The 21,854-nt window shown below is 37.8% G+C and overlaps 1 protein-coding gene and 1 non-coding gene across 7 annotated transcripts; one reads left to right on the top strand and one right to left on the bottom strand.

The window, feature by feature from the left end:
- Positions 1-3,403: 3,403 nt before the first annotated feature.
- LOC106500464 (uncharacterized) lies at positions 3,404-4,742 on the bottom strand. The gene is made up of 2 exons (XR_010883275.1): positions 4,663-4,742; positions 3,404-3,564 (listed from the first exon to the last, which is right to left on the bottom strand). It is a non-coding gene; the product is annotated as an uncharacterized protein (transcript).
- An 11-nt stretch (positions 4,743-4,753) lies between these two features.
- On the top strand, positions 4,754-21,595 carry SKA3 (spindle and kinetochore associated complex subunit 3). Of its 6 annotated transcripts, none has more exons than XM_067290295.1 (9): positions 4,754-5,098; positions 9,414-9,478; positions 10,376-10,541; positions 11,993-12,419; positions 15,788-15,888; positions 16,688-16,872; positions 17,081-17,284; positions 17,468-17,586; positions 19,342-21,595. In XM_067290295.1, the coding sequence occupies exons 1-9, from the start codon at positions 4,789-4,791 to the stop codon at positions 19,406-19,408; spliced, it is 1,644 nt and encodes a 547-aa protein (XP_067146396.1). In that variant the 5' UTR covers positions 4,754-4,788; the 3' UTR covers positions 19,409-21,595. The 6 variants fall into 6 exon arrangements, with proteins under 6 accessions (XP_067146396.1, XP_067146422.1, XP_067146404.1 ...); XM_067290321.1 differs by having other exon boundaries at positions 18,489-21,595; XM_067290303.1 differs by having other exon boundaries at positions 16,685-16,869; positions 17,084-17,284.
- Positions 21,596-21,854: the final 259 nt, after the last annotated feature.

The raw sequence follows: 21,854 nt of genomic DNA, 5'->3' as shown, positions 1-21,854 counted from the left end.
ACATGCACACAACACACACACACACAAAATGACTTAAACTCCTAGTCTGAGGACAGAAGCCTGACACAGGACGAGATTTCAATGTGAAAATTTCTCCTCAAAATTTATGAAATGTCTTAAGGTGATAAAATAGTCCCTCTGTGGATGAGGCAAGGAGATACGTAATTAGAAAGAAATAATTGAAACCACTTCAGAAGCCTCAGCTAATACTTCTTTTCCCTCTTATGACAATTGATTCCTCTGCAGACTGCACTAGATGACCATAATTGCTGCTCCTACCTAAGGTATATTATGGGAAGGGGGGAGTGAGATGTACGGGTCTCGGTCATAACTGACTTCTTAGAATATTGTCCTAAAATTGTAATGTCACAAGTTAGTTGCACAATAAGCTTTTAACTGAGAACTTGTACTTTAAATTTTCAGAGGGTAGTTCTAGAGGGAGTTCTCGCACTTAGTGATTTGAATAGAAATTAAGGTAACGTTGTTAAACTTTCCCCTTTACTGTGGCATGCCCAGGTACCAAGCCACTTTTGGTACACTAGTTGTAGAAACTGGGCATGTTTTCCAGAGTATTAAATGTGTAAACTCTTGAAGTACTGTTTTTTTCCTTTTGTTTGATCTTGTGTGGCTCTTCTTTATTGTAAATAACCTTTTGGGTTTGGATGCTTCGGTTAAGTTCATTACCTGAAGTTACTTTTATAATAACCATTCAAAGTACATCTGTTCAGTACAACATGAAGTATGGTCCCATTGTAGCTCACCAGAGCCCCAAGAGGAGAACAGAAGCAGCACTTGTAATGGAAAGATTAGCGTCTGTGGCGGATGCATCAAGTTATGCACTTGATCGGACATAAATTAACCAGATCTGCCCACATCTGGAGCAGTGACTGACCATATTTATAAAAAAAATACTTTTCAACTTCACACTATATGTTCAGAGGACCATGTCTAAAATCATACATAACTGAGGGATTAGGGTACGCATTTAAAGAGGCTCCAAATAGCAGTTACTTTGACTGTAAATGCAGATCAGCAAGAGAATGTTTTTTCATAATACCTAGAATATAGTTAGGTGTGCAAGTAAGAGGATCTCCTATCCCTAAACAGCACCAAAGAGAGCAGCTGCATATGGTTATTTATTATAATACTGAACACATTTATTACACTCATTTTATCAATTTATTTTGTATATATAGACAGCTTTTTGTACGCATTTTTCTTAATCATAAAACTTTCATGAAATGTACTGAAAAATGCAAATTGCAGTTAATTTTAATACTGATTAAAACTGTTTGACTGTTTTCTGCAGCCATTACTTGAATCTTGTTTCCATTAGGTAGTAAAGTCTGATGTTTACAAGATTGCTTTCACTGGTTTTAGGGGGTTTCCCCTCCTTTCTTTCCCCTCCCCCTGCAACAAGAAATTGAGAGCACATGCTTAGCAGTCAAGCAAATGTGTTGGGGATAAAGTATTGGGATCACCTTTATTGGCACCACAGCATTAATGGTGAAATGCAGATTCCCTTCTGTTTACACTATTTAGATAACAACTTACTTGCTTAGCATGTTCCTCTCTAACTTGTCCTGTTGCATCAGCTTGAGTATTTTAAGAAACTTAAATCTTTCTGAATTGTAAATATTTAAAATCATAAAAATATCACAGAAATAGGCAACAGTCCCGCTGTTAAAACCTTGCCCCCCTTTTTAAACTTATATGAACTAAACATACCTGGTTATCTTTGCAACTACATTTGTATTTGCCAGCAATAATCACCATTTGCATTAGTCACAGTGTCTCAGCTGTTCTACTTCCATGTAATTATTTTTAATTGTGATGTGTAAATTTGTAATGAGCTGTATTTAAATTTGAAGTGTAAAAGGTAAATATGTAATAATGACACTTACTCTATTTTGTACATTGCAGATAGGAATATTCCTATGCATAAAGAAAACATGTTGCCATTTATAGTTTAATACTTGAAGTAACTTTTTAAAATGGGCTTTTATAAAGGAATTAAATATAAAGTCACATTACTTTGCCTGGAAGTTTCTTCATATTTTTAATTGTACTGTGCAATTTCTCCCTATGTATACTTTTCCACAAATACTATATTAAGCCATTCATAACCATTGGAAGATTGCAATCCAAATTTTATACATTGGTGTTGAGACCTGTTCATACATCTCTGATTACAATTCATGTTTAAGAAAAAGTTGTACCATTTTATGCCCTCTTTTCCAAAGTGATAAAATATTAATGGGTTTGACACTTGACTTCATCAATGAATGCAACATTGACTTAATAAAACTATCTGAAATATTCTGAAAATTGCTTAGATTGCATATGTGTATTAGAACAGTGGGAGAAACTGCCTACATGGGAAACTTTCTTTAACTGCTGGTGGAAATAATAGGACTTTCACAGATTGTAGAGTCCAGCTGTGACAACCTATGGATTACATTCACTCTTGATATATCTTCCAGGTTACTTAAGTCTCAAGAGGAAAAAAAAAAGAAAAGAAAAACCACGTGGCTATTCTTTCAGGAAGGTGTAAGCATTATTTAGGAAACAGACTGCGACTCAAAAAAGTCAGCTGTGTTCCCTTTAGATCAGAATTAATCTCCAAGAGAGTGCAGTACTGACACTGCATTTAAATTAAATTCAACTTTTTTTTCCCCTCAAAGTTTAAAAAAAGGAACATTTTATAATTTTCCATTAGTTCCAGCCTCATACATATATAACTTTATAATTCCACTCATTGATCCTTGCCTAGACTTGAGCCTAATGAAATTAGTACATAATTAGCTTCAATTGGGTCCCAAGTATTAATTTAATTTACACAGAAGTATCCCTTCAGAAAGGATAATGACCAGTAAGAGCCATTTTATCGGTACAAGCAAATAATCCCTTTCATCATAGCAAGTATGTTCTAGCTTTCAAAAAACAAATTAGTGAAGCTATAAATCCAGTTCACATCATCACAGCACTTGGAAACTTGCACTGTTTTACAAGAAAAGTAGAACAGATGGTAGAGAGCCACACAAAGGACTTCTTTTTCTAATGAGCCAATAATAAGAAAACATCGTATTGTTTTGCAGGACTACTTTTAATGTAAGATTTCATACAGCATGACGAAGGAAAGGTTTTCAGAAAAGTCTCGTTTGTCATCCACCCTTCATTATTACACTGAATACAAAACTACCATAACAGGTACATAACAGATTCCATGGTAGCGCACAACACGTCCAATACAAATACACTGTGTCATTCAAGATGTCCACTTTTTCGATACATTTAAGTGGTTCAAATGATCCCTGATATATCTATGCTCAGGAAACTTGGATGTTAGCAGGGTTCTGAAAGCTTCCCATTTTGCATGTCTCCCTTCTGCATTATGATTGTATTCCTGTTCCTGTGTCAGGTAAGGTCGACTCAGCCAATATTCATTCTCTGCTTCAATTTCCAACCTTCGGATCATCGCCTGCTTCATTGAAAGGGTAACCGCTCTCGGTCGCCTGTATTTTCCAATCCATTGTTTTCCAGGAATTCTCTTTCGGAGTAATGCTGTTGTTAAAAACATTATACCTTAAAATAAAAGCAAAAAGATATAAAATACCCATTATCTTAGAGGAACAAATTACAAATTTAACAGGAAAAAAAGAAAAATCCCCACATATTTATTCCCCTGCCTTTTCTCTAGCTGTTACAAAGCTTAAAGTTCAGAACCTGATGTTGACAAACAACTACTATGTATGGTAGACAGTACAATGACAGACATATTGGAAACTTAAAAAGGAAAAAAAATAATTTAGCCAGAGTTTCACTTAATTACCCTTACACTGAAATTATAGCATGCCCTCCATATGTTATCAAAAATCCAAAGGATTCATTGTATTCCTTATTACTTCAAATAGCTAATTACACTGTTAAAATTGGGAGTATTTCTTGTTTCAGCTAGATATGGGTTCTCATTATGGCCTTCTCTCAGTATTTAAAAGTTTCCAATTAGAGTCTCTCTACATAAGCTTACTAGTATGTACCATTACTCAGTCTCATTTCTGAACTAGTAGAATAAACCTTGTAGAGAAAGACAATATCCTCTATAATACTAACTAGCATAACTAGAAATCATTAATATGGTTTCCAACATAATCCACAGGTGTGACAAAAGGGTAAGAAAGGCCACGCTAAATTTACAGTAAATACAGCTGCTCTTTATTAACCTTTTTATTCGTCCTAAACAACCTTAACTCCTAAATCTCAGGTGTTCATAAAACTGTCAAAGCGGCCAAACACTTTAACTCGACCCTACTGCTAAAAGAAGCCACCCCCGCCTTACCCCGTTCCCACGGGGCAGCCGCGTGATGACTGTTCAACTCCCTGATCCGAGTTAACGCTGAAGCTCTGGGGCTCTGCGGGGCAGCTGCCGGACCGGCACTGGTACCGCTCGGTTCCCGGCTCCCCTCCCGGCCCGCACCGGTGGCCAAGGAAAAGGGTGTCCTTCACCCCCACTGCCCCGTCCGCCGCCGGGGCTATCTCCCGGCTCAGGGGACAGGCCAGCCCGAGGGACACGCGGCCACGTCACGGCTGAGAAGCGGAGAGAGCGGCCGCAGCAGCGCTCCGAGCCCCGCAGCTAACACGCCCTTCCCCTCCGCGACTCACCAGCTCCGGTAACGGCTCCAACGCCCAGAGAGCAAAACAAGATGGCGCCTCAGCCTAGCGGGCGTTGGGCCCGTCTCGCGAGACTGCGTGCCCTGCCGCTAGGCGGGCGGGGCCTCGCGGCGCCCAATGGGGTGCGAGGTGCCCGCAGGTTCGAAGCGGGCGGCGGCGCGCGGCAACGGCCTCGCGGAAGCAGCGCGCGGCGGCCCCGACCCCCGCGCAGCCGTTAACAGCCGCTCGCAGGCGCCGCGTCCAGCGGCGGGCTCGGCGGCGCCTGCCGGGTGGTGCTGGCGCCGTCCCCCCTCGGTCTCTCTGCTGCCTTCCTTCCCGCGCGCGATGGATGTGTCGAGGGGCTTCTTCGGGAAGCTGCGCGCTTTAGCTCTTACGCTGGAGAAGGAGGCGAAGCAGCTTGAGCGGGCTCTGCGCAGGGAGGACCCAGGTAAGCGCCCGGCCCGCCTCGCCTCGCCTCCCTGCCGGGTGTCGCCGTCCCTCGCTCTCGGCACGGCCGTAAATCCTGCGCTGCGTTTTGTCATACCGCTCCTTCCTCACAGGGAGCAAAGCGATTGTTTCGAAACACTTTGTAGCTGTCCTAGGAGGGGGGAAAGTAGTGATTCAGCCGTCTGCATGCTTGGTTTTAAAGCGTATTTCATCTTGTTCCTTCACGTTGCAATTACGAACACTAAAAGCATTGTATGTTATTAGGCTAAAGTGTCTTCTCCACACTTCTTAGTAGTCCCAGTTGCTTCTGATCGTTGTCTGTTATTTTACTCGTATGCTGTACATCACTTGAGCAGTCCATATCTCTGTAAATTGCTTGAATTATTCAGGCACCAGTAATCAGGGGCTAAGGGTCTGCTGAGTGGGATGTTGGACCGAGTCGAACTTCTCTGTCAAGGGTTATATCCTGAGCATAAAATAGGAGATTACAGGCAAATACTAAAATACTTGTTTGCATGATGATAACTTGTTTTAGAGCATCATCAACCTTTATCAAACGTTTTCCAAATTTATTTGTATCACAATAAAGTAGACTTTGTAAAGCAGTTTGAAGGAGGGAAAAAAAGGTGTAGTCTGGCAGATGCTGGAGAAGGAGGAGTACTTCTCCAAACGTGTGACAGCACAAGTACAAAAGACCAAATTGTTTGTTAGGACTTTGATGCATCTTAGAGCTATTTGTAATAGATTTGTTGTTTGTTTCTTTGTTTGTTTGAATTTTCTTCCTGCAACAGTTTGGATTTTTCCCTTTTCGTAAGTCTCTTGTGTATAGATTTATTTGTTATTTCCTGGCAATCCTGCACACCTTGGCACTTAGTTTTATTTGACGTCTAAGGTTCAACTGAAAAATGTAAAGCTAACACTGATCACATCTAGCTAAATAAGACACCTTCTCTTTCCCCCTCTCTGTTCCCCTCCCCTTTCTTTTTAATCTCTGGATTTTCTCTTTCTAATCAGCTCCCTGCACAGCTCACAAATGGTCCTGTGTTCCAGGACTTCTTTGTCCCCTCCTTACACAGATGTTGTCTGAGGAAGAGCACACATCTCTTACCTCCTTAGCTGGTGGGTCTGACTTCTCCAAGGAAAAAGAAGCCCAGGCCTGATTGTAGTGTGGATTCATCTGGCAGAGAAATTGCACCTTTCTTGGCATTCTGTTGCACAGAAGAAAGGGAGAAAGAAGTAGAAGTTTTTACGCAGCCACAATGCACCTAGGACACGATGCACCCAAATCCCAGCCTTTGGCCTTTTTTGTCGTATTCCTGTCCTTAGGTTGCTTCCAGAGAGAAGGAAAAACTCAGGAGAGAAGAGGGGAAAGGAGAGATGAAATCCAGGGAATTCTCACTGCCTCCCTTGAGAGCGTATTCTGATGCGCTGCTCTCCCAGCTGGAGAACTGCTGTTCTCTTTGGGGGGATGTTGTAATCTCCATAGCATATACTACCTTTTTGTAGGTTACTTATTAATTCCTGTCCTGCTTTTTAAAACTGGAGAAGACATGCTTTGACTTTATAACAGTAGTGAGAAAGCACAGTGTGATTAAAATACTGTATTTTTAGCAGCCTTTACAGATAAAATACAGTAATTGCAAATAAGAACGTTTCTGTATGACTAATGAATTCTTCATGGATCATGGTTTAGGAGCTTGTGATGTAGTGTATCCCCTCTCAAAATGGGAAGGAAAATCTCCGTGGGGCAGGGGGGTATAATATACACAGGGGATGAATACTAGCAGCCTGAAGGAAACCCATTAACCCACTGAGAAACTGAGTTTCTTCTGTGGCGATGGGGACTGCTGTGCTCTACCCCCACCTGGCAGGGACAGTCCTCTGGGTTGTTCACCAGCAATCATGCAGGATGAAGGCATCCAAGTGTTTCTTTCTCAGCTTATCTGAGCCTCCTCCTTTCTGATATTCCTCCCGTAGGGCTCGAGGAGCTGGAGAATATCCCCAAATAGCACTTTCTAAAAATAGGAGGGCAGAATGTAACAATAATTTGAGCTAATTTTCATATTTTTATTTAAGATACCTATTAGAAAATTTTGTTGTGAATTCTTATATCCACATAGTAAATTTCTTAATGTGTTTGGGAGAAAAATCCCTGAAGAAGTAATAACAGAACCATACTTCAACTCGGTCATCCTCTTCAAAGAACTAGTAACAAAAATATCAGAAATGGAAATAGAATCTTTGAAAGTAAATTAAAACAGTCACCAAAGTAGTTATGGTTTTGTTCACATTCAGTTCCTTTAAATAATGTATTCCTTACGAGGCATTTTTATTTTGCTAACTTGAACTTAAAAGCAGAATATAATTTAATTTATGAATTGCAAGTTAGCACTGTACTTTTCTGCATCTTCTTTTTTTTGTTGTTGTTGTTCTTTTTCTTTTGTGTTGTTCTTACTATACCTTTCTCCAAGGCTAGATTTGATGACTTTGCTGGCTTGCAGTGCATGTCCATAGCAATTACTTATAATCAAAGAAATAAATTAAGGAGGGAATAGAGATTCTTGTTTCTTTAGAATACATTTTCCATTAGATTTAACTTAAGGAAAGTTCCTTCAACTGAATGGGCTAAATACTTATGTGGAAAGAGGTATCGCCTTAATCAAAATTGTATCCTTTTTTTTTTTTTTTTTTTTCCCCTCCAACTTTCATTTTGGCTTGCTTAATGCGTAAGGATAACTTTCATTCAAAACGTTATTTCTCCATCTCATTTGTTTACAAGATGCCCACGACTGCTTTTCAACGTTGTCTCTTCGTGTCAGTGCTTGGTGCAACCAAAGAATCTTACTCACTTCTGGCTTTGTCAAACATGAGTACTGCAACTGCTTTCCTGTGTATTCTTGCTCCTACCACATCATCCGTACAACCAGAATTAACTACTGCGGTCTCTCTCGCTCGCTTTTTTTTTTTTTTTTTTTTTGATTTTGGGGTTTTGTTTTGTTTTTTAAGCTTCAATAGCTTTATTTTGTTTTAAAAACATCCATGAATCTGCACTACTTTAAGGGGAAATCTAGATTGTACTTGTTCCTAATCTTCACTTCGAATTCGGTTTCCTTTGCATTTCTTCACTGATGGATTGCACACTGGCTGGACCCGGTCAGCGTGCAGTAGTCAACAACTTGAAGTTCAACTGGCAGTCACTGCACTAGAGGGCAGGGTGCCATTTAGACTTTAACGATCTGAAGAAATGAGCTGATGTAAACTTCATGAAGTCCAACAAAGGCGAAGTCTTGCCCCTGGGCCAGAACAATCCTATGCATGAGTGCAAGCTGGGGACCAGCTGGCTGCGTAGAAGCTTTGCAGAAGAAGATCTGCGACCCTGGTCAGCTAACTTGGGATAACCACAGAGAGCTGCGTTAGCAAGATACTAGCCAGCAGGTAGAGGAAGGTTGTTACTCTCCCCTTCTTGGAGCTTGTGAGGCTGCATCTGGAATACAGTGTCCGGGTTTGGGCCCTTCCAGAACAAGAAGGTTTGCACAGGCTGGTGTGGGTCCAGAGAAAGCAGGCCACAATGCCTGGGGGGTTGGAGCTCATGAGGTACAAGGGGACGGTGAGGGGACTGGGCTTTTTCAGTCTGGAAAAAAGGCATCTGAGGAGGCTCTAATGGCAGTCTTCAACTCTGTGGAGGGAGGTTACAGAAAAGTTGGAGCCAGACTGGATTTATCACTTTCTTGTCTTTGCTTTGCTGTATCTTGTCACATACCTGTTTTTCTCTTTTGTATTACTTATTTGCATTATTTATTTCACTAGAAACCAAGGTTAATGTCTGCTTTTGACTGCTGCGTGTTTAAGTGTACAGTACTAGTATCTGCCTGCATGCAGATAAGTCAGGAGAATTCAACTTTTTGCTGATATGTTTCAGGGGTGTCTTATCACTCCCCCCCCATCTTTTATAAATTTCAAGTTCAAACTCTTTAATGGGTTAAAATTTAACATAAATAATCCTTTACTGTCTTGGACCCTACCTATTGTAGCAACATCTGACATATATTACTTTTTACAGTATTAGCTGGGACAGTAAAATGGAAGTCTGCGCAGTTTTGTCTGTGTAGTTTAACCATCCTGTGCAAATTGCAGTCTAATGCTGCACAAGGTACTTGATATACAGTATAAGCTAGTTCCTCTTCACTTTCTGTCTTGACTCTCCACCTCTATCATATGATTGTAGGAGATTACACACTGAAGTAGTATGTACTTGCATGCTAAAATACAAATCCTCCTTTTCTTTCAAAACCTTTTTATGTGAATGTGCACGTCAGACTCTGAAGATGAATCTCCAGTAAGAGTCTTACATGACCTGCATTGCGAAGTCAGGACTCTGAAGGTAATGTCTTCAGTTACTTGCTTCCTTGAAATATTGTTGGGAGGAGAGGGGTTCCATAAATTTATAGTTATACTTTAAACAGTATGCCACTATACAGTTTTAGTAGTCAACAGTTCTGACTCTAATTTTTATTTGTTTACCTGTAAGTCCTCATAATGGTTCTGGAAGTACTGGGCAGTGTCCAAGAAAGTTTTGTGCGACTTGCAGTACACTTAGCTGCACTTGTTAGTTTGCAGTCAGCGTTGTCACTGCTCAGGTAAGTAGGGGATGAAGGTGACAAGGAAACTGTAGCTGTCCTGCTTTAGGGGACCAGGATTCACGAGCAGCTGCTCTCTAGAGAAAAGTTATACCTGTGTTGGTTCAATGACTAGCATTTAGAATAAAGCAAATCTTCACAGAAAGTTCTGTACCTTCAGCCAAACTTGTGAAGAATGCACTCAACTTTTTGTCATTAATAGAAGTAGGAAGAATAGGCTAGAAGAATGGGCAAGTGTATGGGTAACTGAGAGAGAAGCTAGGGTATCAGTTTGAGGTTTATCATCTGTCTCCACTAATTCCTTGTGCCCAAGTAGTGAAAATCCAAAATAATTATGTAAGTTATGTCCTTTTTTTTTTTTTTAATGGAGTAAAAATATATATTTTTGAGAGGTTACTAACAAGTAGTTACACTGTGAACTGTCCTCTTAGTTTAATTTCTATAAACTTTTGTATGCTCATGCCCTATATATTCCTGATACTTTGTAACCCAGTTTTCAGGTATAGACAAGACCTAAATTTTCCTCCCTACCCTCATATGAATTGAAGTTTAATAGCTATTCTCAAAAAAACTTCATGTATAAAGAACTTCCTGGTAGTGATTTGAAAACCCATATCTCTGTCTTCCCCCCACCTCAAAAGGGAGATGTTAACACCAGTCTTGATAAGAGTTGCTCTGAAAGGCAAGAAATTCAAGACTTTATGAAGGCGAGTGAAATACTGATGCAAAGAAATGCAGCAGATCTTGGAAAAATAAGAGAGCTGTTCCAGAAATATGGCTATAAACCACCTGTCAAAGACTCCACAGGTAATACTTCTTTTCTGTCTTGAGTAATACATATGTTTAGAAAACATGTTAGCAAATATGTTGTAATAACTTGGAGAATTACCCTATTTCTGCTTCTCTTGTGTGAGACACTGTGGTAGATCTATCTAAATTAGTTCATATTCGTATGTAGTTACTCCTTCAACTTAAACCACCATACGAGAAATTTTAACTTAATGTGTTTTATATCGTAAGTGGGACAAGATGAACACATACAGGGCTTAGTGACACATGATAACCCATGAAGCTCTAGTAGCTTGATCATTGGGAGGGGGGGAATCATTAATCCAGTTATAAAGTGCAAACTCTCCAGTATGAAAACACCAGTTGAGTCAAAGGAGTCCAAAATAATATTACTGTCTATACTACAGATACCACTGTCTGACTTGAGGGCCTGATCTGTCTTTAAGATCCCTTTGTCAGGGCATGCCTTAACCTTCACCTGAGTGTTATCCAGTAATGACACAAAACAGAACTGTGGCCATGGACCATATTCACCTGAGAGTTAAGCTGTTACAAGTATTTTACAAAGATATGACTGTAAACAGAGTGCTCTAATTTTATAATACTTTCCCTTTCTTTGTCCGCTTTTAGTGAAGACTCCAAATAGTGCTACAGGGCTAACTTTTTCAAGATATATTTTTAAACTAAATGTATCTGTTTACATAATACATAAGAAGGTACTACCTCTGTCATTATTTAAAATAGCTTTTCTTTCGCTTCTTATATCGTGCAGGAATTCACAAATGTTTTGGGCTGTTTTAGTTTGTCTAACTACAACAATGTATGAATGACACATTTGCTTAGTTCTACAGTGGGCTCTTCTGGTTATTTAAAAAACAATTTTCTTTAGGCACTTTTAGTTGCTGCTGCTTAACTTTTCTTCAGTACTGTTTTTCAGAAGAATGAGCATTCTAGTACTATATCTAACCTTTTCTCTTTTTCAAAAACCACTTTCATATGTGTATATATGTGTATAAAATTTGTTTCCAACACCATTTATGTTGTACTTTTTAAATAAGTTTATACTTTTGCACTGAAATAAAAACATGAAAAATATTTATGTTTAAGATCAGCACTTGCTGCCTATTCCATTCAGGGAGGTGAATTCTATTAAAAATGGACTTGTATAGAATTTTCAGTTTCTTCTCTTTCTAAAAATAATATATACCAATAGATGGAAATTAATGTGTAACCTATGTTATAAATATAGCTTAGTCTGATATGAGCTTTTGATATCAGTTCTAACTTCAGTTTCAGCACTTTAAAATGAGAGAAGGAATCTATTTTATACCATAATCAAGAAATTAAAAATGTTGAGTATTGTTTGGGGTGGGGGGGAGGGTGACATGGGACAGCTCCCAATTTATAATATAAATTCCTAAAATTGAGACATTTGACTCTCTTTTTTTTTATTAACTTTTGTCAAACAGATGAGGAAGAGGAGGAAATTAACAGTCAATCAAAGGTGTCTGTCCAGAATAAATCTGATCAAGAGAAAGTAGATGATGTACCTCATCTTCCTGCTTGTACTGAGAAGCCACTGGTCCCCAGAGACCCTCTGCATCACCCCCAACTTTCTGATTTTGGTCTTTCACAATATGCTTTCTCCAGGTCTTGGAGTGCATTGAATGGACAGCACCCAACAAATGCACATCAAGAAAATTCAAAAAACAGGACTCCGCTAAAAACACAGGCCCCCTCTATTTTGCCCAAAACACCAAAATGTATGCTAAGGATGGATGACTATGAGTGTTTAACACCAAAACTTGAACATTTTGGCATTAGTGAACATACCATGTGTATGAATGAAGATTATACAATGGCACTTATTCATAAAACTGCTCAGACAAGCAAAAAGTAAGTAAATTATTTAAGTTCAAATTTTTTCTCTCCCAAATTTTCTGTAGTTTCTTCTTGCTATGCTAATTTCTTGTTGCTCTTACCTTTTCTTTTTTTTCCTTTTGCAAACATGGTTTTTTGTTTTCCTTTGTTATTGCCTTCTAGTCAGGTAGTCCTGTGTTTATATCCAACTCTCTGCATGTCTTTTCAGATCCTGTTTGCAGTGCCAAATACTGCTATGATACGCATCTTGGATATACTCCTTCCATTTACTGTGCCATTGTAAAAATCTCCCATATACAATCTATTTAAACTGGAAAAATACAAAGCATATCTATCATCTTTTGCTTTCCCTAACCTCAGATTTAAAGTTTTTAAAAGCTGTAAGAACGTAGCACTGGAAGGAACTTCTGAAGCATTCAGTTAAATGCCTTATTGTAGAAACACATTGTATTCTCTCTCTTATATTATCCAAAGCCACACTGCAAGTTCTTTTTGCTCCAGTCAGTCTACTTTTGTTGAAAAGACTGTTTCAGATTTTTATTGTTCTAATGAAAATTGGAGAAGGGTTTTTAACCATTGCATCAGGAAGGGCTTGAACACCTTAACAGCAGAAATATTTTTCTATGCTTCTAAGGCAATGTAAAGGTAAATAGATAGTGCTTTTCAAATTATTGTTAGAAACACACTCAATTATAAAAGTTGACACTATTTAAGAGAAACCTACTGTTTTGCAGTTTAATATTTGTGTTTAGAGGAAATCTAGCAGAAAAGAACCATATTAAAAATAATTTGTGGAAATAATCATTCTGCATTAAAAAAAAAAAAATCTCTGATAGTTGCAATACAGATACTGTGGTGTGAAAATCTTCTGAGCCTGCCAAGTTTGGTGGTTTCCACCCCCCAGGATCTAACTTATCATAATGGATAAACTTTGAGTGTCATTCTCTTTTTAAAGCTCACTGAAATTATTTTTAAAAAATGTAAAATTGAAAGGTAGATTTTATTTTAAAACAGTTTTGGGGATTTCTGAATAGTTATGTAAGTTCTGTAAGGTTTATAATGCTTCATATTTTTGAAATTTGAAACAGAAACTGAATAAATCCTGACAGATACTAATTCCGAATTAATCCATCTCAGAGAATACTCTAAAAATAATTTCAACTTATTGCACAATTAGAGATCTTTTGATATCCATAACTTTTTACATGTCTTTTACTTCATTTCCTATTTAACAATAATTGTTTTAAATATGATCTTCAGCTTTAATTGTGGCCAAAATATATACATGGATACATGACAAATTTAGATTCCATTTCTGTGGTTTCTGGTGAAATGATTAGAGTACGTATGTTTATAAACAGCACAAAAAACACGCTAGCAGTCTTCCGTACCCCTAATAATAAAGTTAAAATTCTGTAGAGAATTAAATATAACATGACTGCTCCTTATCACATCATCATTGTTAATCAGCAAAATAGGTGGGCACACAAGCAATAATGTGAATAAAGCTACACATTGATTCAGAATTAGGGGCGTGTGTCAGTGGTAATGATGGGAAGTCGTTAGTGTTAAAAGGTTTTAGCCTATTTACTTGCTTTGTTTGTTTTGCAGCTTTCAGTTAGTGTTAGCTTACAGCTGATCTGAAATATTGAAACGATTTAGGGGCTTGTTGCCTCCAAAAAGCACTCATCCTACCTCTTAGTGAGAGGATGCAGCTTGTTGAAAGAGCAGGACACTAAGCCAGCAGAAAGTGAAGGTATTTTTTTTTCCACTGGGTAATGGGTGGAGTCTGTTCCCAGAGGATTGGACAGGCACAAAACCCAGAACAAGTGAGGTGGCATCATACCTGCAGCTTCCAGGTACAGAGAGGGAGAATGACACTGACTTTCTTGGGGACAGTCCTGGCCTTTCATGGCCCTTGCTTGTGCCAGCTAGGTCTCATACCTCACTAAAATCTGCCTATCAGCTTTGTGCATTGTGTGAAAAACACTTTGAAAATCATCCCAAAGTCCTTACAAATATTTAGCAGATCTCATCTCTGCCAGCTGCTTGTTTTTAGCGTTTCCATTTTGAAACAGGTGAAGAGAATATTTTGCACACACCTACTACAAAACTGAAAACAGAAGTAAATAGGAAAGAAAAAAGGAAAGTGTCTGCACAAAAGCACTTGTTGTAATACTTGCTCCTATACATATTAAAACTAAAAATAATACAATATCAGGTATTTTATAATACTTCCAAAAAAAAAAATGACCTGAAAAGTGAGATGTTTTTTCCCTAACTCACTGAAAAAAGTAGCACCTCAAAATTCAAGGTGTGGTCATTTAAATAAAATATACTACTTGAAAAAGATTTTTCTTTTCAGTTAGGCTTCTTGTAAAGGAGGTTTAAATCTGGTTCTCATAGTTCAGATAATCTTTTAAATATTTAAAAATGTTTCTTATATATGCTTCTGTGTAGAGTTTAGGTAAAGCTTTCACATTTTGCCTGGCATTCTCTCTGGACTGCCTACACATACACCCTTCTTCTGCTGGAATATATTGAACATGAAATTTTTTTCAAAATTCAGTTTCCAGTTTCAGATTTTGTGCAATTGATATTCAATGGTTTTTTTTCATTCTGTAGCTGGTTAGTGATTAGCATGAGTAATCTTATTTAAACTTAAAACTGAATTAAAAATTCTTCAGTGTTCAAAATAATGTTAGTAGGTCTAGAGCAAGAAAAAGAAAAAACACCCAGAATATCAAATGAGTTGATATGGGTCTTGTGAGAGTGTTAAAAATTTACTTTTCTCTGAAGATTACTTTTGTTTCTTCTTTCAGTAGCGTGTTGGTAAACTGTGACTGAAAGATTAGACAGAAACAGGTCTGTGTTTTCAGCTTGCCCACTTAATAGCATTTGTGGCCCAGTCAAGAAAATTCCCATACAGTGCTAGACTTCCTGCGATGCTTAGAGGTGTGAAACACCTGTGAAATCCAGTCACCATAAGATGAGATTTTTCCACTGACTATCTTTGTCAGTCTTCTCTTGTTAATTAGAATTTTGCCAGCAACAGGCAATTCAAAATAAAATGAACTGTCCCCATAATACAGATTTGAGCATCTGGGACGAGAAAGTTGAGCCTACTTTGGACTGCTTATTTGTTTAATGCCTTGGATTAAATTCTCTTTGAGTATTTGATAATGTGTGGATGGACTGCAACATTTGCATGCTACAAATTGCAGCAGTAGAATTGGAGATCATAAATTATTTGAGGAAAAGAATTTAGACTTGCATGTTGATTGACAAATACTAGCAAAGTGATCAAGTTGCCAGTATTCCTTTAACTGCGATTTCTTCATACTACTTGAGAGTTAATTGTGGGTTTTGGCATTTCACTTCAGCTTGCCTAAGAAAGATGATCATGAAGTGAATGTAGCAGAAATGACATCCAGGGAAATCATGGTTACTCCTGGGCCAAAAACAAAAGAGACTGATGGGAATGGTAAGTTAAAAATATGTAAAATAAATATACATAAGCAATTTGTACATACTGCATTTGTTAACACTTTTTAAACTGTATTTATTAAAGATTGTTAATTCAGGCCCAGTTATTATTTGGATACTAAATGTTCAGAAAATTAATAGGTACAAAAGTTGGTGGCTTCTGTGGGAAGCCTTTTTGCCTCAGTGTATATCTCTGTTTATTCTTCTACTAATGCCTGTCTAGAACTATGCAGAGGGATCAGTCACTTTGTAACTGCAACTTTTCCTCATTTATAATAAAAAGACTATTATGCCAACTTAGTCTTTTTTTCCAAGAATGTTCATTAGATCTATTTAAAGCTAAAAAGTCAAAAGAATAGGAAAGAAACTACTTAAAAAGAGGTTAACCAGACACTGACTTAGATCTTTCAAGAGAAGCTCTGCAATTTCTTAGAGGGGAGATGTAATATATTCTCTTGGAAAATAAATGAAGGTCTCAAAACAAGCATGTTGACAACTGTGTATACGAAAACTAAAGAAATGTTGATTTAAGCTGGGCTTTTTCAGTTATGTACAATAGTGGAACTAGATTCTTGTTGTTGTTCTTGCTTGCTTTCGTTGCTTTTAGAAAGTAATTTGTATGTAATTTGTATGTTTCTTTGTTATCAGCTAAAATGATACAGGTGTTGTAGTATAAGTAAATAAATCCGTGGAAAGTTAATACACTTAGAAAACTGAACTGAGACACTGGAGCTGTTAACAGTTTATCCATCCAACCATATTGCCGTGTGTGTTGTCTTCCCCCCCACCCCCAGCAGCTGATTGTATGGCTTCTCCTCTGATACCTGTATTCTGTACACCGGGTGTGAAAATCCCTTCCAGAACAGATGGTATGGTGTTATCGAAATCACCAGAGACAAATGAAATACGTCTTCCTAGTCATACAGGAACTCCACCACTTCCAGATTTTGAAACAAGATGGCTAAAAATAGAAACTAAGGTAGTAAGTAACAATTATATACTTTTTTTTTTTTTTACATATTTTAGCGTAATTAGAGATTTTAAAATGTCAAATTGGGATTCTTTTACCATACTACTTTTTCTTATGTCATTGTGGAAGATCTTTTTAACAGCAATCTTGTAAGAATATTTATTAAATACTTAAGTAAAATAACTGAAGGTATTTAAAACCTTTTATGCAACATGTAAAGCAGGGGGAAAAGACTGAGTCAGTGACGGAAAATGATGCAACAAATAAGCTATACATAGAAGATAGCATTCCATCTGCTGTAAGCTCTGATGAATATCTTAAACATTTTGAAGACCCTTCTCCTCCCAAAATAAAGGACTATGAGCATTTAATTAATACTCCTCCACCGCCAGAAATAACAAGAATACCAGATGATGTTCTACAGGTTAGTTAATTTTGTTTTGTTTTGCAACAGTCTTTAATGTCAAAATAGTGATATTAAAAGGGCTTATTTCTATCAAATTTTGTTCTTGAAAGAGTTGTCTTGCATTTTCAACTAAGTAGCAACCATAATCCTGTTTTGAGTTCCTAGATAATTATTTTTATTCCTTCTTAATGTTTCCTGTAGATTCTGTCAAAGTATAATCAAAAAATAGACTCTTCTAAAGCCAAGAAGATGGAGACCAAAGCAGGAAATACTACAAGATTTGAAAGTAATTTCACAGATTATTGCAACAAAGAGAACAGGTATGATTAAATTTTAAGAATGTGGCTAAGTAATTGAATTTGGAGGAGTTATGGAAGATGCTTTAATGCACTTTAGAAAATCATGCAGTTGTTTGTTCTTCAGCTACCAAAATAATTCTGGGGTGACTAAATAATCAATCTTTGGCATACTGTCTGACTGCCTTTATTGTAAAGAACAAATACCATAATTGATTGTGTCTGAATCCTCCCAAGTTAAAAAATCAAATGAAGATAGAATTTTACTGTTTTATCTGTAGGCATATTTTGCTTTGTGGGAATCAAAGCCCCAGTGAATGCCTTAAGCCTTTTTCTGATTAAATTTGGGCAATAAAACTAGGGCATGGGGGAAAACTATATAAATGATGCAGCCAATTACACGGTCATTTTAACAAATAGTAAGTTCTCTGAAATGCAAAACCAATACTTTATAAACAATACGTGAGATGAAATTAGCCTACAGTAAGTATGAATAATATTTGAATAATGGAAAATAAGTTTAAAAAAAAACTGCTACAGAATTGAAAGTTCTGTGACAACTTGATCAAGTACAGATATTTCACACACTCTGACATTCCTGATTCACTGTAAGGTATATTGCACTTGTTGACTATCTGTTAAACTTGGCTTTGGTTCCGATTATTTGGGTAAGAGGTACAAGGAAAGTGTGTGCATTTCCATGATAATCACAACAACCCTAAATGAGAAGATGAAAAGTAAATATCTTTATTTGCCTGGAGTTGGAATCCATTTGAATAACCAAACAGAGGAAAGCTTTTATTTAGCTGACCCTTTTTTCTTGTCAGACAAGACACTAAAAACAAGTTTTCAAAGTTTGTTTATTCTGTTAATTCAAAATATGATTGAGATGTTAAATTTATGAACTCTTCTGGATATATTTGCAGAGGATATCCTGAATTTATCAAGCCAAATGTTTGAAATCAAGCTGGTGACCATGCTGAGCCTGTTTCACATTCATGGAGCTTATCACTGAATTGTAGCAAGTTCAAAAAGCAAAAGATAATAGAAAATAAGGGGGGGTGGGGGGAAGGTAAAGAACCGTGTAAAGGAAGGCCTTTTTGTGGAGAAAGCTTGATGTGGATCAACTTGTTAAAACTAACAACTTTGTGCTTAAATTTTTAATTGAAATTACTGATAAAAATATCATGTGTGTTGTTTTCTATATATATATATATATATGCTTCAAAGAGGACTGGGGCCATGTACTGTTTAGTACTTCTCTTGCAATTACATTTTATTACATAGACATCATGTTAGGTGCTATGTATGTGTCCCTTTTGACAGCCAAAGGGCAACAGTCTTGAATATGATTTATCTGAAAATATTGTGCAATTGGTACTGGTTGTGTATCTGCTGTGTCTCTGGCCGCTGGAAAGATTTGCGGGCATGTAGGTGATTGCTTTACTCTCCCCTGTGCTGTTGCCACATGAGTTTCTTAAGTGGTGGTGTCATTTTCAATAATGCAAATACCTTCATTTAGTAGCTGACCAAACTTAAGCTCTCAGACCTGTTTGGTGGTTTTTTGGTATCTGGTAGTCATAGCAATTGGCACTTTTTCCATCAGAGACTTCACTCCTGTCCAAAATAAATCCTAAGTATGTATCCTTGTTCGGAGCCAATTTGCCCTTACCAGTGTCAGCTGGTAAGTCATGATTCCTCTGAGTAACTCCAGTACTGCTCTTAATCAGTTGTATGTGGTCTTCTGTTGACTGTCAAAATTTTGTCACTCACATACAGGCATGCAACAGATGAGAATGGATTAACTGGCTCAGGAGATGGGGAGAAGTGTGTGCTATCCTTTTAAGTCCTAAGGACATGCAAATATCTGGAGATGCCTGGAGGTATTTGCCCGGCTGCTTAGAGGGACTTGCCCTGGCTAAATCTAGCAAGTATAGGAGCCTTTTCCCTGCCATTCCAATCACTTTCTGCGATAGGTATAGGTCAAACTAACCAGAGAACTTGACTTTCTACTGATTCTGACCTGGGCACGCTGTCACTTTTCTGTGCCAGCTTCTGCTTAAAAATAATATGTATTGTTGTATGCCACTTTCTGAGTCTGATCAATACTTTGAATGCTAAGTAAATTTCTTGTCTCAGATGCTATGCGGCTGCTTGGAAAAATCAGATTCTACTGTAATAAACTTGCTTGTTCTACCCAACTTCATCAAACAGTGAAGGCTAGATGTACTTCCAGCATCTTCATAGATGAACAAGTAGTTGACAGACTAGCCATTGAATTTCATGATCCCGAAAAGGTACAAAATATTTTTGAGAGCAAGAATCCTTGAAGCAGGCAGACTTGCCAACACTGAGCAGGAGGGGTTTCATAGCCTGCATTCTCCCTACGCAGAACTCCATGGCTGTTTAAGCTCCAAAAGAGCTGGTAAGTGTGATTACCCAATTTGCCTAAGTTTGAGAACAGCTTTGCACTGCACTATCTTCCCCCCATTGGAGGATCATACTGTTATACCTAGCAGTGTTTGGGTTCTCACTGTGAGCCGCTTGTATCATCTTTCTTTTTATTGCACGTGAAACAATGCTTTTAACTGTTTTATAGCTGTTTCATTAACTAGTAGGAAAGAGTGATTCAGCTGATACTTTGAGATACAGTTTTTCAAGATGACAACTGAAATCTTCTTAATCACTTGAGTAGACCGTAAGGTTTTATGACAATGTTGTTGGCATAAGATTATTCTTTGGAATTTACAAATGAAAATTGACAAGTTCATTTTGTTTTGCTTCTTGCCTACAAAATTACTCTAATACAAGTAATATTACTATATGTGCTTATGCTTCTGGTGTAAAGAGGAATATCACACTGAGGTGGTTGTAGTCAGCAATAAAACAGACTAGTTTTTCAGTAACACCTAAGCTGTAGTTTGAGTATCTGGGTGGGGGGTCAATTGGCAGAAGTGAGACCAGCAGCCTAGGAAACTGATTCTGATCCAAAATAACCCTGTGGAAAAAAAAATGTTTGTTTTTTATTCAGGTAAGTTCCCTCACACAGGTTCCTGTGTGGTCGTATGGTGACCACACAAATTGAGATACTGAAACAGTCATGAATGTAGCCATAGGGCTAGATGAGGTTAAGACCCTTTTTAAGCCAGTGTTGCTCCAGAAGAAATGCTTGTCCAGCTGCACACTAAAGTAGTATGACAGACAGGTCAGAGGTCTTATGATATAAAAGAAGTTGAAACAAAAGTTACATGTTGATATTTGTGAGGTGAATCTGACAACAGCAGTAGTCTGTCCGGAAGTGCAGTTTAGATAAGCTGCAGCTAAATAAGTAACAGCCACGCTGGTTCTGCAAGGGACAATAGTGGCCTGAAAATAGGCAAAGTTGAGTCAGGGGTATAGTTGGATGTTATGTTTAATCCAGTCTAACTGGGGGCTGCCCCTATTAAAGGCTGTTTCACCAGCATAGAATTTAGAGGTTGTGCAGTTTTACAGTGGGTTAGTTCCGTCTGAGCCACTGAAAGACTAATATCTTGGTTTCTTTCCTGTTTGTACTCCCTGTGGAGATCAATATCTCAAACTCAGCTTCTGTTTGCATGATCAGATATAAGGGAAGGGTGAGAACAGCACCACATCTTCCAGTGGTAGCCTGCAGTCAGAACAGATTGACCATAGCATGAAATTGCACTTCAATATTTAGAAACATCTGGGAAGCAACAAAAAGTGTGGCTTTTAGTTTTCCTTCATTCACTACATCATTCTTAATCTCTTTGCATTTGTTTCATTACGTAAAATGTGTCAGCTAAGAGAAGCTTCTTTCTTTAACCACATTTAGTATAAAAGGAATGTTTCAAATTGTTCTGCCCGGGAAGCCCCTTAAAGTAGTAAATGCTTTGTTATCTTGGAAATATTTTGCTTGAGGTTAAACAGAAATATAGATCTCACAGTGAAATTAAACTTCCCAGATGGCTGTCAAATGAACAAATGACAAGCAACACAACGATTCCTGTTTTGCTTTTATTGATGTTTTTATAAATCACTGGAGCAGTAACTAGAATCCAGACTTGCTTGATTATTCATGGATGCTTTAACTTTTCTATAAGATGTGAAATTTACTTTGTTCTGTTTTGGAAAACCACTTGTCATTATTCGGCCATTACAGTATTCATGGTGGTTGCATGTGTTCCAGCAACATCTGTAGCTGATGTTGGAGCTGCCCTATGTTTTGGGAGTATCATTCAGAGTCCTGTGCCTTGTTTCTCCATGGGATAGCAAATACAGAGATTTAACATTTG

The sequence above is a fragment of the Apteryx mantelli genome, chromosome 1 (genome assembly GCF_036417845.1).
Source record: "Apteryx mantelli isolate bAptMan1 chromosome 1, bAptMan1.hap1, whole genome shotgun sequence".
Taxonomy (NCBI): domain Eukaryota; kingdom Metazoa; phylum Chordata; class Aves; order Apterygiformes; family Apterygidae; genus Apteryx; species Apteryx mantelli.
This window is presented reverse-complemented; position numbering and strand designations above follow the sequence as displayed.

Coding starts and splice junctions, on each gene's coding strand:
- SKA3 (XM_067290282.1), top strand. CDS start 4,789: ATGGGGTGCGAGGTGCCCGCAGGTTCGAAGCGGGCGGCGGCGCGCGGC. Junction 9,479..10,375: donor GCGAAGTCAGGACTCTGAAG/GTAATGTCTTCA, acceptor CCACCTCAAAAG/GGAGATGTTAACACCAGTCT. Junction 12,420..15,787: donor ACTGCTCAGACAAGCAAAAA/GTAAGTAAATTA, acceptor ATTTCACTTCAG/CTTGCCTAAGAAAGATGATC.